Genomic DNA, 16,247 nt, shown 5'->3' with positions numbered 1-16,247 from the left:
GCTTTCCACATTTTTTTTTAGAGCACTGGTAAAAGTAAAATATTTATACCATTTCAACCAAGCAGATACACTTTCAAAGTTGCAGTTGGAGCACCCTGCTGGCTCACCTGATGCACCCCATGTGCCGGGGCTCGGTCTTTGCTGCAGCGCCCAGGGATCAAGTCCGACCTGTGGCCCTTTACTGCATGTTTTCCCCCTCTCTCTCCCCACTTTACTGTCTGCAACTGTCCATAAAGGCCAAAATGCCCAGAACATAATCTTTTTTTAAAGTTGTAGTTACTTACCGTATACAAAGTCTGCATCAAAGTCGATGTCTGCGCCTGGGGATAGACAGAGAATAGCATGGGTAGAAACCCAGTGGAAACATACAGTACTTCTACAGAAACATAGCTGCTTCTTTACACGTTATTAATTACATATAATTGATCCCATTGACTTGTAGTAATAATAAAGTCATTTAGCACTGATTTAGACACACTAACGACTCAATGACTCGCTGTCTAACTCTTTACAATATATGTTAAGAAAATAGGTCATAATCAACATTGGTCCATTCCCTGAAGGTGTTTTTCACACAGGCAGCATGCTATTTTGGGGTAATTTGAATTGAGATTGGCTGGAAATCAGATTTAGAAATACGAATGTCCCCACAAATAATGACAATGTAACCTGTTATCAACACCCAACATTGTGACTTATTTTTCTCCCTCTACATTGGCTCCTGTACTCATTTCAAATTCTGAGAAGTCTTCTAACTTACCATGTCACTCTATTACCAAACAGCCATATGTTTTTGTGAACATGCTTAGCTGTGGCAGAATGCTGAAAGGAGAAGGTGAACTGTGAGGCTACAGGACTCTGCTTAGTTTTTTGGTTGAGCTTTCAGGGGGCCCCTTTTATCGTTGTTCATCATTGCCCAGCATGCATGCTGATTAGTCTAAAAAAGCAAGTTAATTAGCCAACCCTGATTTACCCATGTACATGATTTACACATTGTGGTTAGCGGTTCTGCGTGAGAATCATAAAGCGAGAAATGGCTGTGACCTTGGAAATATTATTGTGTCGCTCAAATGGTGCCATGTTAAGTGTCTTTCTCCAGCACTCTTGTTGTGGATAATCAGCAGTTCAGGTGCTGAGTGACTTACCTTTAGAAGACATGATGCCTTGTCTGTTTGTGTGTTTAGTTGAGAAAACTGTAGGGACATAATGCAAACAGTTAACAAAAGGACGGTGATAACAGCAGCTGGTGATAACAGCAGCTGGTGATCCATCCGCGTCTGCTGTTTTTGATCATTTAAAAAGTAACATCTTGTTATTTACCATCAAGTCTGGTATCTGAAAACTGTGAGGGAGGAGGATTTGTGTGGATTTGATTTCAATAGTCTCTCCATTTTAATTAGGTTAGAGACTTGTAGAGGATGGGGTTATTCACTTTAGATGAGAGGTAGTTGAAAGCTTGGAAACTCTATATGTCCTGACAAATTGCCTCACTGGGTTCCCTACTACAGACTTAGGAGCAAAGTGATTGTCTTGATCTTCTCCCTGAGAACTTTAAGAGGCTAATTGTGATATTGATCCTCTTTCCCTCACCCCTTCCCTCTCCATCTTTTACACACACACACACACACACACACACACACACACACACACACACACACACACACACGCACACACACACACACACACACACACACACACACACACACACACACACACACACACACACACACAAGCCTCTCCTCTGATCTACACCTCCTGACCTATAATCATTGACTTGCACATATTAACAGACTAAAAATTTCCCTTGCTGTCTCTATTTTGTTAAGGCATGCCACTGTGAATTGTGGACTTCATTGCTTTCATTTATTATGTGTCTAGGCCTTTTCAATGCACCACTGAGCACAAGGGCATACTGGGACAGTTACTCATTAATATATTACAGCTCATATATTCATTAACATTTAACCTTGCACAGTTTGATCAAGGTTGTAGATGGGGCAAGAAGAGTAGCTGTGGTGACGCCTGCCTAATAATGCCAAATTGATACGCTGTGATTTTGCCAGAGAACCACACCACCCAATTAACTAGAACACTGACAACAGATACTGTCTGTCCTCTAAACCTACTTTTACAACGCATATTAATTGCACCTTGTGTGCTTTTATATTTTGCCTCATTAAATAATGGAGCAACTTGGTTAAAAAAAGTTCAACTTTTCATTGCGAGAATGCCAAACATTTCTATTTTACACAGAAATACACATTGTAGACATCAACTAACCCCTCCGAAACATGTATTAACATTGTGAGGAACTTGGTCCAATGATCCTACAGTTACAGTTTATACAAATCCATAGGCATATGAAATGAACACAACAGATTGATATTTATGACCTGCACATTTAATTTAACATTTGTATAGGAAAGCAAGTTATTACTCACCTTAGCTGCTGAAGCCTCTGTATTACCTCTGTCCAGGTGTGAGTGAGTGTGTGTGCCCCTGTCTGTGCCTGAGGTAGGTATAGACCAACTCCCACAACACAGATCCACCCTCTAACACACACACACACACACACACACACACACACACACACACACACAGACACACACACACAAACCACCTCTCCACGCCCACAGCCATATTTCAGTCTAGCTACTCATATTCATTTTACAGTACAGTCTCATAAAGTTTGTACTCTGATACCAATAAAGAGTATATCTGCCAACCTTTGGAATCCCAGCAGAATGAGCAGCACATTACTGGCTCTGCTGGTGAGGATGACATTGTCTCATAGCACCAAGTAGCAGCTTATAATCTTGATCGACATTGATAGGAAATTATCGGATTGATTTTGAGTACTGTGAGAGGGGTGCTTGTGAAATCAGATTTTTTTTTTTAGGCTAAATTGTTGAAGCATAAAAACCCTGAAGACACTTCTGAAAAAAATGCTACTTTGAAATCGGTTTTTCATCTGAATGAATGCAAAAAACACTTTATTAGAGTTCAGACATACTTTTATTTATTTATGCCAAAAGCACAACAGGTTGCTACACAACAAGGCCTGCGTATAATGAACATAGCATTTATTTGTACGGCGGTGGGCCTTAAAACACTCTAACTCTGACAGGAGAGATTCACAACAAGGATTGTTCATTTGTTCTCTTGCTATGATTTGGCTTACATTAGGCTACTATTAATGTAGTCTTGCACATAAATAATGTCAATTTTAAATTTCACTTCTCTCAAACTCAGCACCCAAACTTTGTCTCTCTTTTTTCAGAAATGTAATATATGTATGGCCAATCAAAGCATAATGGCGACTGAGCAAGCAATGTACAAACACCAAAGAGAAAGGAAAGAGACCCAGGCTTCATAGATTTGCAGCACTAGTGTGTGTATGGGGAAACTAATCATAGTCTGCTGGAGACTAGTTAATCTTGGTGGAGCCAGTGACGGAACAGGGGAGTGGATGTGTGGAAGGCAGTGAGACAGCTGACGCAGGAGCTCCCTCCACTATAGATGGTCAGGCGCTGCGTTAAAGGAGCTATTGCAGATACCTGCAAACCATTCCTGTGCTTAGTCAGAGAGCTGTGGCAGTTGAGATTGTCTTATATAAGGCTCATCACATTTACATGTAGAGATAGAGATGCACTTGTGATATATACACAATCATACATATACAAGATGGTATGGTTTGTGCAAACACACCCAACCATTCAAACATAGACCTAAATGAAGGATATTTAACTGTATATCTTATGTATGAACTATATGTATTTATATATATATATATATATATATATATATATATATATAAATACTTATATATGTAAACAATATTATGCATATATTTGATAATCCAAATGTGACAAACATTATCCAGGACAACTGACAAATTAAACATCACATCGACAAATCCTAAAACCTAAAGGGCAATAGATAGAAGTACAAAACGAAGAACAGCAGACCACACAACATTATAACATCTTGTAGGGCTTCAGAGACAATCTTGTGTCAAAAGTGCTACTGGCTAAGACAAAGAACTGGAGTGAGAGACTGTCACAGAAAGGCACAGGAACAGACAGGAGCACTGAGGGACTGGCACGGTCACAATGGAGCACAACAGGCTAAAGGTTTGTCTTTCGGGCACAACATTTATGTAAATATTACTCCTCTAAACGTGTAGTATACCTCCTCTCTTACCCTGTCATATAACCAGTTATAATAATCATCCATTTCTTCACTGTTATTGTGGTTTACTGTAATATCAAATAAAACTGATCATCACTTCAGAAGGCAGTTTGGTTCGGTGGAGTTGCCTCAGTCGTCTGCTGGAGTTTCTGTGGCAGCCGCAGCAACTGAAAGAGGTCAAGGATAAGTGATTTAGTGCAAAACATAAAACTTACCCCCAGTAATTTCTTCCTAAATGTTTGTCCTTCTCTCTCTCCTTTACTCACTCATTCACTTACATGCCATCACTCGAAGGACTATGATGACAGTTCTGCTGCTCACTAAGAGTTGGTGAGTAATATTTAAGAGTGTGTTTCGCTGACCTTTTTATAAACAGCTTTGTTTCTTATCGTCTACCAGTAAATACATTTACTCAAATACAAGAGGTTTACTTGTAGTAAAGGTTTTTTTACTGGGTATTTGCAATTTTATGTGAGCAAAGGAGCTGAAACTTCTATTTTATCTCTGAAACCTTAACCTTTTAAATAAATTAGGAGTTTAACACTTAACTTGTGCAAATACTGTTGCGTTATAGAATTTAATTCCTTCACTCCATTTTACTCTACTGTTCTATTATAACAGTTTGTTTCATAGACATCAGAGAATATGCTAAATGAATGCATAGCTTTCTTTAGTGACAACTGGTGACTTGAACATGTTTAGTTATTTTCCATTAGAAACAGTTGGTTACACTTTAAAGGTCCAGTGTGTAACGTGTTTAGTTGTTCATTATCAAAATCTGTGTTGCCTGTTCACAAACTTGTCATTTTTCATTAATATTTACCACCACCATCAATTCCAAGTATTTGTTTTGGCTTGATATTTTACATTTGCATTTGCATGAACAGTTTTCCTAACAATCAAGTATCAAAAACTGAGGAGGACACGCTGTTGGATGCTGTCCTCCTTTCCTACTCTTTCTTCAATGCCTAACAAATCTATCTCTTTCTCTCCCAGTGACCCTGTCTTTCTGCTTGAGCAGCACTGGTTGAAGCCTGAAAATATTGTAAACGAATTAATAACATAACTAATTACACTGGTCGGACTGTTCAGCTCTGTTTCAGACTGATACCTCCGGTTCAGGCTGGTCCTCATCCTCAACACGTGCCCTTTTCAGTCGCAGAAAATACTTTTCAATACTCATCTGGATTGAAGCAGCAAACATTCAGTGTAAGAGTAAAAAAATGACATAACATTATTTATAATAAGTTTATTTGATTCACAGCTGCTACATATAGTGTTTTGACCTCGACAACCCAACTGCATTTTACCGCAAACTTGCGACTAGTTAACTTTCTAAAGCAGGCGCAATCGCTTGTTTGCTAAGAGTCGGGTCGGGACTACAACATTAACACACTGACAACATTGTATTCAGAAAATTAAATATTTTTAGGACTTTTTAATGTGTGATTGTGTAAAGGTGTTCACAAGATCCTTCCGTGAAGTAGTGAATTTCGCCAGCCTTCTTCTCTCGTTTTGATGGAGACAGACGCTGTGTGCACAGAGGGGAGGGGCTGTGTGTGTATCTGTGTGTGTGTGTGTGTGTGTGTGTGTGTGTGTGTGTGTGTGTGTGTGTGTGTGTGTGTGTGTGTGAGACGCGTGAGTGACAGAGAGATGGAGGAGAGCAGGGAAAGGAAATGCAGCTGAACGAATACGCTGTGTGTTTTAAATAGTGTTGTTGATTGTATGGCACACCGCCACAAATTAGTCTATGTGTCGGAAACACTGCACATGTATTTAAAATCCAAATTTTAGGAACAGGAGTCTTCTTCTTCGTCCAGAAAAAGAAAAAGGATATTGAAAAGAGCAAGAGACTGGCTTTTGGAAGCGTGAAGGCTACTGTAGTTGTAATACGTACTTTGAACTGCGTGGTGCGAGAGAGTTGATTGCAATATACGATCTCAACGCTAGATGGGAGAAATTCCTACACTCAAGAAGATTAAACCCAAGAATTAAATAACAGGAAAACATGTTGTGAAAATGATCATGCATTTAAGTGTGTGTGTGTGTGTGTGTGTGTGTGTGTGTGTGTGTGTGTGTGTCATCATGACCACCTACTGTAGTGGGAACTACCACGGGTTTGAGTACTTTGCCAGGTGTTTATATATCTGCGACAAGATTTTGTCACCGCGATAGTGTCACAATCGTGCAAGATGCAATCACGAAATTTATAGGTGTGTAGTTGAGATCAAAATGAAGGTGAAGTTTGAAGATGGGTGTGGTCCAAACAAGGGTGCCGGAAGTAAAGGGGTAGGAAGTAGAGAAGGGGCCCCCCTACTTTATGCCACTGGCCCGATTTGGGGTCGCAGCTGGTGTGTTCCCATTTCAATATGGCCAGTAATGATAACCTAATATTGACAAAAATGTGAACGTGACAAAATGTTCTCAACAAGTCTTTGACGGTTGATTTCTATACTTTGTTGAAGTAAATTGAAACCTGAAACAGCTAAGAAGGTATGAAATCAAACTTATGATATGCCTTGGAGAAAGATGATTTACAGTTTATATAACTTGAATGTTCTTTCTTTCTTTCTCTCTCTCTCTCTCTCTCTCTCTCTCTCTCTCTCTCTCTCTCTCTCTCTCTCTCATACACGACAGTTCAACGTGTGCGGACAAACACATGCACACATGACTCACCATCCTCCTCTGTGCTATGGGGACTCCCAACGGGAAACTCAATTATGGATGTGTGTCAAGGGGTAGGCCAGAGGTGAGAGGAGCTGACAGAGAGTTAAAATGTGCATCTTACCCTTGGAGACAATCAGGTTGTCCTCCTTTGCCTCCTCGTCTCCGGGGGCCCTGAAGAGAGGATCCACACCAAATCATGTAGTATGATAGAAAAGCTGTTACAAAACCAAGTATTTGGGTTTTTTCAATCAGAGAGGGACACTGACATACGTACCTGGGCTTCTGGTTGATACTGCAGCGCCATCGTCGACCTAGAAATGTAAGAAATCATCAGCGGTGTTGAGCAGAGGTCTAATTAGTTAGATGTATTGGCTGTGTCATCACTGTTAACAGTGGTTCACTCTTACCTGATAATAATGATATATACTGTATATATAATTTGATATAATTGATTAAAATAAACTGTGAAAACAAGATGGCATAGTAACAAAGTGTGGAAATACAATAGTGATTCATTCATTTGTTATTCATTATTTTTTAATTTGATTGTTACACTCTGATTACATTGTGCACATAATAAAATGACACACACACACACACACACACACACACACACACACACACATAGGATAACTTACTAAGGATGAGAAGAATGCCCAGTGTGAACAGCACTACAGCAAATGCCAATCCCCCAATCCTCAGGCTCTCATAGTCTACAGAAGAAGTTGATGACAGAATGAGAGACACAGGTGCAGGAGAAAGACATTTAATCATTAATTGCAAAAGGTTTTTTGTGTAGACACTGGCCAGTACTTTCAGAAAATAGAGATTTTTTTTAAACTTACCATAAACAAATGGGTTTTCAACTGTCTTCTTGTCATCTGTAAAAGTGTAATAGAAACCACACATTTAGAACCAAGGTGTTCACATTTTATCAAAACATAATTAGACACTTTTGATGGCTCATCTTGAACTTGGAGGCGATTACATAAATGTATATGATCTGATGTGATTTGGGGTGACTACCCTTGCTCATCATATAAAACTGCACTTGACCCTTAGCTTGTGTGGGTAGCTCAGAGAGCAATATCGTAGTATAGTAGAATAAAGTAAGTGTTTGGATTTTAGCTGTTTACATTTTCAAAGAATGTGGCTGAGGTCTAATTTGTTCATTTAACCCTTATCTTCTTCCTCCTAATCAACAACATGGATGAGGGACATTTGGGTGAAGGTGAACAGCTCTTTATCATGTTGTATTCGGAAAGCCATATTTGAGCACATAGTCTGTTTTCACAAGACACAAGCTAAATACACTACCCCTCTCTAACCCTAGCATTAAATTCCTTCTTTAGTCCATATATGACGGTTCTGCACCTCACGATATATCTCCACAGTCGTGCAACAACCTCCCGTCACCAATTTGCAATTGACTTGAACTACGATGTTTCCGTAATCTTAACCATACCATAACCATAGTTTGTCATATTCCCCTAACCTATTTCGCAGTTGCAGAATCGTCTTGATAATGACATTATTATCTGGCTATAGTGTAAAAAGTAAGTAATAGTATGCACTCAATTTCAAATATATTGTTATATATTCATACATATTCCTTATCACCTCTCTTTCCTACCAAACAACCACACTCATCTCTTCAGCATTGAATTCACTCTATAGAAATCTCCTTCTAATCAACAGTGTGGTCACTCTTGGGCTTAATCCATACATCTGCCACTGTTCACTGTAGTGGAGCAATCCATAAGAGTCTGATTTGATCTGAAAACCAATAGACCCACTCGCCTATGTGGCTGTTAGAACTGAGTGTGTCACTATTAGAGATTATATCAAGTGTACTCACCCTGTGCACTGGGGTCTGTTACAGCTGAGAGGCAGCGAAGGGGGCAAGTGGTTTGATTCAGAGGGTGAAAAGAAAAAGGAGAGAATAGAAACACAGGAAATTAGGAGACGATGAATGAGAAATACTTTAAGAGTGTCACAAAAAGCAGTTCTCAGCACCGCACCACATCATCTATCTGTAGTGTGTGACTGTGTGTTTACGTGTTTTGCATTTAATCATACACTATTAACACACCTCGCACACAGTCAGTAACACCAGTCTGTGAAACCAGTGTGAAAAAACCCACACACAAAGCCCTAAAGCAGTAACTGGTGTTTTGCTACGATCCCACACCCAGCGAGTGCCTTTTTATGTAACATCCCTCCCTGCCACGACACTGCCTCCCGATGGACAATTGGTGTGTGCATGCATGTGTGTTCACCTGCATCGGCGTATATGTGTGTGTGTGTGTGTGTGTGTGTGTGTGTGTGTGTGTGTGTGTGTGTGTGTGTGTGCGTGCGTGCGTGCGTGCGTGTGTGTGTGTGTGTGTGTGTGTGCGTGTGTGTGTGTGTGTGTGTGTGTGTGTGTGTGTGTGTGTGTGTTTCAGGAGTATGGGGGAGCTTACCAGCCACACACACCAGGAGTGACGAGAAGAAGAGCAAAATAGTTTCCATGGTAACTGTTGACATAGAGTAATAAAAAGGGAGGGTTAGAGAGAATGAAAGAAAGACAAAAAAAAATACAGTGAGAAAGGTCTGTTTCAGTAAGCTACACGCTATATATATGCCCCTGCAACAACGAACACAGTACACAAACAGTTTATGTACACTAGAACAGTAGTACAGTAAATGGTGTATAAAATGACATCATACAGCACTGGCTCTATCCAAACCCCAGGAGTTTAACTGATGTAAAAGGCCTACGGATATAGTTTTAATCTTGCATAACAATCCATGTTCAGAGCCTACATACATGTTCTCTTTTCCTGGCAGAAATTACTGCCAGGAAAATTACTCCTCCCTGTGGATCTCACACAACCTTGGCCTATTTTCATGGATGCTTTTCAATTCACACATGCCAAATGTTAGTCCTTCAAAATGTGTTCATGTTGGAATCTTTAGCGTTTGCAAATCTATTTTAGTGGAACTGTAATGACGCCCAGATACATTTTAGGGGGTATCTCAACAACTTCTGCATGGACTGCTATGACACTTTGTACAGACATTCAGGGTCCCCAGAGGATGAATCCTAACAACTTTGATGATCCTCTGATATTCCAGGACGTTTTTGGTTTTGTCTTGACAACTGTTGGATGGATTGCCATGAAATTTGGTACATTTACATATGGTTCTTAGATGATGGACTCAAATGATTTTGGTGAACAGCATCATCAGATCTAATTTTTAATATGTCCAATACTTATGACTAAAATACCTGCAAAACTATTGGTATTACCCAGCAGGCTCAGCTGCACTTTCTATTTAGTGCTCATTAAGAAATGTCAGCATGCTAACACGCTAAACTAAGATGGTGAAAAAACGGTAAACATTACAACCATACAACAGCATGTTGTCATTGCAAAGAAAGTGTCTGGTGATGTATTTATTATACATCAACCTTTATGTCTCCCTCTTTTCTATGACAGCCAGCTTTTCACTGGGCCTTCCAGTGTGACCGTTTGACGAGTTGTCCGTACATACGTGGACAGACAAGCACTCAATCGTCTGTCACCCCGGCCCTACCAGGGAGTATTGATAGTAATGGTTCAATATAGGCGAATACAGATGAGTAAAAATATTTGACAGCAATGCACTTGATAAAGCATGTCAAAGCTCCATAGTGAAATAATAGAAAGTGACAAGTCTGCAGCACAACATGCATTATCTATATACAAACCATGGAAGCATCTGTATCAAGTCTCTAAGAGTCCAAAAGTTTTAGTTAACTCAGGCGTTACCACTATTGTTCGACAGTGCCATCTGGCTGTCTACCTGTCTGTCTACATGGCTTTATTTCTTACCATCCATCTGACTGACTAGGTCCGTTTATGTAAAATCCACCCATCTGGCTGTTTGTCTATATTTAACTGTATCAGTGGTAGAGGATATAGTGCACTTAAATGAAAAGAGTCCATTATAGCCATTAGCAGAGGTACAGTCTTTAGCATTCCTGCCCAGTTGCTGTTTATATGTTGGTGCTACACATATTTGATTTGTAAGTCCTTGGACAGACCTGAGTAACAAGGACATTTATGAAATAATATGACACAAGATGACAACAGAGGGACCAAAGGCCTACTTTGGCATCCATTAGACCCTTACCTTAAAATGAAAATCAAACCTATGTGACCTTGGACAGAATCGTTTACTGAAATGTAATATTTTCATGTTTGTTTTGATATTTTTGAATAGATGGAAGGTGGATATGAATTGATTTTTCTTTTAGTTTTTACACTTACATTTTGACACCGACACAGATTTTTGATAAGAAACTGTCTTCTTTCTAGGTTTGCAGTACTCTTCTAATACTAAAATATTTAACTAGTAAAGCTATTCAACATTTAAGAACACTAGAGACAAAAGAATGTCTTTCTCCAGTGAGGATTTTTATTTCAGTTGTGGCTATTAGGGATGGGCGTATCGATCCTGTGGTATCGATAGATCGATATACTCACGCTACTCATTTGGCATCGATTTCCTTAAAAAAATATCGATATAAACTAAAAAATAATAATTGGGGGTGTATGCATTACTTTCAGCTGTTTTAGATTACTTACTTAAATGACTATGTGCCGGGACACCCCTGTACCTGGCGGCGTATTGAGCTGGGCCATGTCACGTGACAGGAGACGAGCGAATGAGCGTCAACGTGCGACACAGCCGACAGCGACACAGCCAAGGGCCTGAAAATGTGTATGTTTTTGTTCATATTTAATTTATTTCATTCATATTTGTTATTTATTTTACTTTTAATTTTATTATGTATTGACCATAATACATTTTGTATAAATGGTCTGTATTTGTCTTGTGATTTGTCTTAAATGTAATAATATTTTTACTGACAAAAATTGGCAATAAGAAATTAACGGTATCGGTATCGGTATCGATATCGATGAAAATGCAAGAAAAAGTATCGGTATCGTATCGAATCCTAAAAGTGTGGTATCGCCCATCCCTAGTGGCTATGCTTTCAAGACTGAAACCTTTGATGTTTTTCTGAAGGTCTTTTAAACCGACACGGGGTACATGTATTGAAAAACATGGTGCATTCAGAGAGGCACTTTTACAGTCTAGTTAAAGCCAAACCCAGATATGAATCATCAGAAAATACAATATAGTCTTTGAAGGCATCACTGTTACAGCTCAAAAGAGACGAAAGAAAGATGTTTTTTTTCACAGCAGAGGTGATGATTGATGACTGGCCCCAAACTATTGTTATTTGTATTCTGTTTGTATTTTATGCCTGTGTGAGTTATGTACTTTTTTTTCTTTCTTTTTTAAGATTGTTTTTTTGTGCATTTTAGGCCTTCATTTCCATAGGACAATGAAGACTTCTGTCTTCCTGTCCCGCACAATCTGAATTGTGCTGAATTGCTGCGGAGCTCTCCGGCGTCCAGCAAAAATAGAAGCTCTGCGTATTTGCCAAACCTATTGACTCCGCAGCCGTTCCGCAACTGGTGGAAATTGGAGGGTAGAGCAGGCGCCCATATAGGTTTACTCCTCGACGCAGCGGCTGCGTGTCGACTCTGACCTGCGGCCCTTTGCTGCATGTCAATCCCGCTCTCTCTCCCTTTTCAGCACAATTCAGATTGTGCGGGACAGGAAGTCGAGCACAGAAACAAAATAAAACATCCGGTTATTTTCAAAATAATATACACCGTGCTCACGGCGAATCGTATTTCCCTGCACTACACCTTGAAAACACAGCGCAGAGTTGTTTCCCCTCTACTCCTCTGGATGGAAACAAACTGTTGTTGGTTTTGTGGTTCTATTCTACCTGAATTCGCAATATCTAGTGTCATGGCCTCAGCTGTACCGCAACAAATCCGGACCTGGTGGGTATTGACGGACGGCAGAGCACGGAGCCGTTCCGCAACCGGTGGAAATGAGATGAGCTACCTATGCGCCCGTGAGTTATGTACTTTATGTTTTTATTTATTCTTCTGTACAACACTTTGGTCAACTTTGGTTGTTTTAAACTGGTCTATAAATAAAGTTTGATTGATTGATTGATTGATTGATTGATTGATTGATTGATTGAAACTGTACATCACTTCAGACATATTAATAAACACCGCTCTCGCTCACTAACTGAGTGATTCCCTCATTTTTTAATCATCACATCAGCTCAACTGGTGTGAAAACCTCTATATATCTGAGAGGATGGGGGATAAATGGGAAAGCTGGATGGACAGATGAAAATGCAGATGTTGCCTCCTGAGATAAGCTCTCCATTAGCAAACTATCACACTCTTAATGAGAAAAAAAAGCTTTATAGCCTACTAATAATGGAAAACTTAATTTGGAACCATAAAGTACATTTTTTCAATTGATTATCGACAGCAATTATTGCAGATTTAATTTTAGAAGTTATCAGAGAATTGCATCATTTTTGACAACAAAATACCTTATGATATGTTCAACAAGTTTTTGACAATTGGGACCAAGCAAAGGTATTTTTCAGACGAAAAATAAAGTTATCAGTGTTCTCTGGTTGACACTGTTGCTAAATGCCTTTAGACATAGTCATAGAAATAAAATGTTTTAATTTTTTTTATTTCTAAGGATATATCTTTAGCAATTCTGTACTGAAATGTCTTCCTAAACAGCCCTACCAATAAAACTGATTGATCAGTCTGATTATTACTTTTCTGACCCATATTTTTTTACCCTCACTTAAATAAAGAAAATTATGAGCTCACAGTAAACAATATAATGTTTGTTAGGGTGCAATATGAATCTCTTTTGAGTGGGTTAGTTTGTCGCTGCATCTTTCCGTAACCTACCTTATCTGCGCTATTGTTTAGCAATATCAAGTTCCAGAGCCAGGCTCCTCTTTGTTTGGGAGGAGACGACAATAAAGGGGCAGACAGTGTGACTGTATCTGTTTGGGAAGGACAAGGAAATAGCAGGCAGGGAGGAGAGAGGGAGTTTTCTGTAATTTGGGGACAAGGAAAGGGCAGGCTGAAAGACAGCGAGAATGGGAGACGAGCAGACAGGGACAGACATTGTTTAGCAGTGGAGTGCAGGCGAAGGACATGCAGAGGAGACACACTGAGGAGAGAGGGCAGGGGAAGGGCAGTCGGTTGTATCATAGTGGCATTTCCAGTATAACATACATAGAGTGTTAAAAAAAAGGTCAGAATATGTGGATGTGAGGCAAATGTGATGGAGAGGAAGAAACAGGAGGGCGATCAAAGAGAAAACATAACCAAAGGCAGTGGGAACAGTGAGATGAAAAAATGAACAAGCAAGCAGCAAAATGATCAACAGTCACTGAGACATGAAAAAAATTAGATTTTACCTTTGCCAGTATACTATTTGGCAAAAGTCTCAGTGTAACACAACATTTTGTAAAACAAACACTGATGTATTGTGGAAAAGTGGACAAGGTCATGAGAGAAAAACTATTAAAATGACGTATCAGTATGAGTATTCCGACAGTGTGTTTTTACATGAGACCACACCCCACCAAACACTAATTGTTGTTGTCTCAGAATCCTATCCTGTGCACAATAACACAAAGTAGAATTTAAAATGATATTGTGTCAGAGGGTCCTTCTTGCTTGCTGTGTATGCAACACAAAGTGAAAGACTGCCTTTTCTAAATCTGCTGTGTATGAGAGAATATGCACCTATTGGGTTGGATATTTGTGTGTATTTATTACGTGTGTGCAGTGTGCCTCTTTAAATGCAAGGTTTTAAATGTAAGGTCATCATTGTGCCAAATCTCGCCATTTCACTCTACACTTTTGTGGGTGTGCAGGACCTCCATTTGGTGACCAATGACCCTAAGTATTTAAACAAATCAATGACAAAAGTCCGTGTGTCAATTAAAAAGGCATTTACTATGGTTCAAAGTTAATAAAAATGTAGGGCAGTTTAATAGGTCACACCATATGTCTCATAACCTTGTGAAAAAACAACTTGGCACCTTAATACATCTGCCATAATAATGTTACATCACCATGACAACAATTTGCGTTGTTCTAGTGTCCACTTTTCTCCATGGTAACTGTCGCTGAACGAGAAATGGGTTTAGATGGCGGGCTCGTGTAAAAACACAGACAACCGGAGAGTTAACGCCATAGAAATAAAATGTTCTATTCATTCGATTTCTATGGTTCACGCACAAACTGGAGCAAGGGGCGTGGCAGAATTCAGAATTCATCGGTTGGACTTCAGTCGGTTTCTAAGATAAAGCTCTCCATCGTTTTATACAGCCTGTATAGAATAGTGATTGCAAATTCGCCGTCTTTTGTTGCCTGTGTAAGTTGCTCTCCGACAACAAAGACCTATCTCAATAACGCACTGATAAGCTCTCGATTATAATGTAAACGCAGAGCCTAAATGGCACGGACAGGTATCACGCACTGTCAGGTTTCACTCACAGCATCACAATACACAATTGGGATCATATATTTCAACATCCGATGCGTGACGTCTGCGCATTCATCCACTTGTGCGTCCCTCAACCTGTGGATCATCTGATGGAGCAGAAAAACGAGCCATCATTTCCCTTTCAGTGTAGCCGTTTATAATAACAGCAGTGACATCATGCACATATCTGATATTTGGTTACAAGGCTTACAATTAGAGAAAGTGAATTAGGTCATGATCGTTTTATGGCTTTGATCCGCATTTGCAATAGATATTTTTTTCGCCGCGCAAACAGTGAAGGTAGCGATCTGTGCCAGCAGACACACCCTCATTATATAGCACTGATAAACAACAATGCAGCGTTGTAAATGGCATCTCTGCAAGTTAATGAGACCACATCCAGCGGCACTTAGAAATGTGCGTGACTCGACACGACTTATTTTCAATGGACTATATGGTCAAAATAAGCTAATAGAAAAACAGTGATCAAATCTGCGTCCCCTTTCAGCGCATCTTTCATGGCTATCATGACCCTTCCTGACTCATTTTTTTCGAAGAATAAAAAAAAATACAAGAACAAAATCTAAGACATCAAATATGCGCGCTTATAAACTTACCACTTGTTTCTCCAGCAGACCGTTGACCAACAAACTGAAATCCAACCTCGAAAATCAATCAGTTTGTCTCACAAGGCTTTTTCCAAATATTCTCATCAGTCAATATGTGCACACTGCTCACATCTACTTGTCTTGGAAAAATAAATGTGATGAATAACACTCCTGGAGTGACTGCGTATTCAGTGCGTTTTCTCTCTCTCTCTCTCTCTCTCTCTCTCTCTCTCTCTCTCTCTCTCTCTCTCTCTCTCTCTCTCTCTCACTCTCTCTCTCTCTCTCTCTCACACACACACACACACACACAGGTGCATCATAGACCCCAGTATTATGCCAGACAGT

At 39.6% G+C, this 16,247-nt stretch overlaps 1 protein-coding gene across 3 annotated transcripts; it reads right to left on the bottom strand.

Moving 5' to 3' along the window:
• Positions 1-3,271: 3,271 nt before the first annotated feature.
• Positions 3,272-16,143, bottom strand: fxyd6 (FXYD domain containing ion transport regulator 6). 3 transcript variants are annotated; one of them, XM_031296719.2, is made up of 9 exons: positions 15,912-16,112; positions 13,701-13,798; positions 9,321-9,374; positions 8,717-8,740; positions 7,704-7,739; positions 7,497-7,571; positions 7,133-7,169; positions 6,980-7,029; positions 3,272-4,358 (listed from the first exon to the last, which is right to left on the bottom strand). In XM_031296719.2, exons 3-9 carry the CDS (start codon positions 9,367-9,369, stop codon positions 4,321-4,323), a joined length of 309 nt encoding a protein of 102 aa, XP_031152579.1. In that variant the 5' UTR covers positions 9,370-9,374; positions 13,701-13,798; positions 15,912-16,112; the 3' UTR covers positions 3,272-4,320. The 3 variants fall into 3 exon arrangements, with proteins under 3 accessions (XP_031152579.1, XP_031152580.1, XP_031152578.1); XM_031296720.2 differs by having other exon boundaries at positions 13,701-13,755; XM_031296718.2 differs by lacking the exon at positions 13,701-13,798 and having other exon boundaries at positions 15,912-16,143.
• Between the last annotated feature and the right edge of the window lie 104 nt (positions 16,144-16,247).

Source organism: Sander lucioperca, chromosome 5 (genome assembly GCF_008315115.2).
Source record: "Sander lucioperca isolate FBNREF2018 chromosome 5, SLUC_FBN_1.2, whole genome shotgun sequence".
NCBI classification, from domain to species: Eukaryota; Metazoa; Chordata; class Actinopteri; order Perciformes; family Percidae; genus Sander; species Sander lucioperca.
This window is presented reverse-complemented; position numbering and strand designations above follow the sequence as displayed.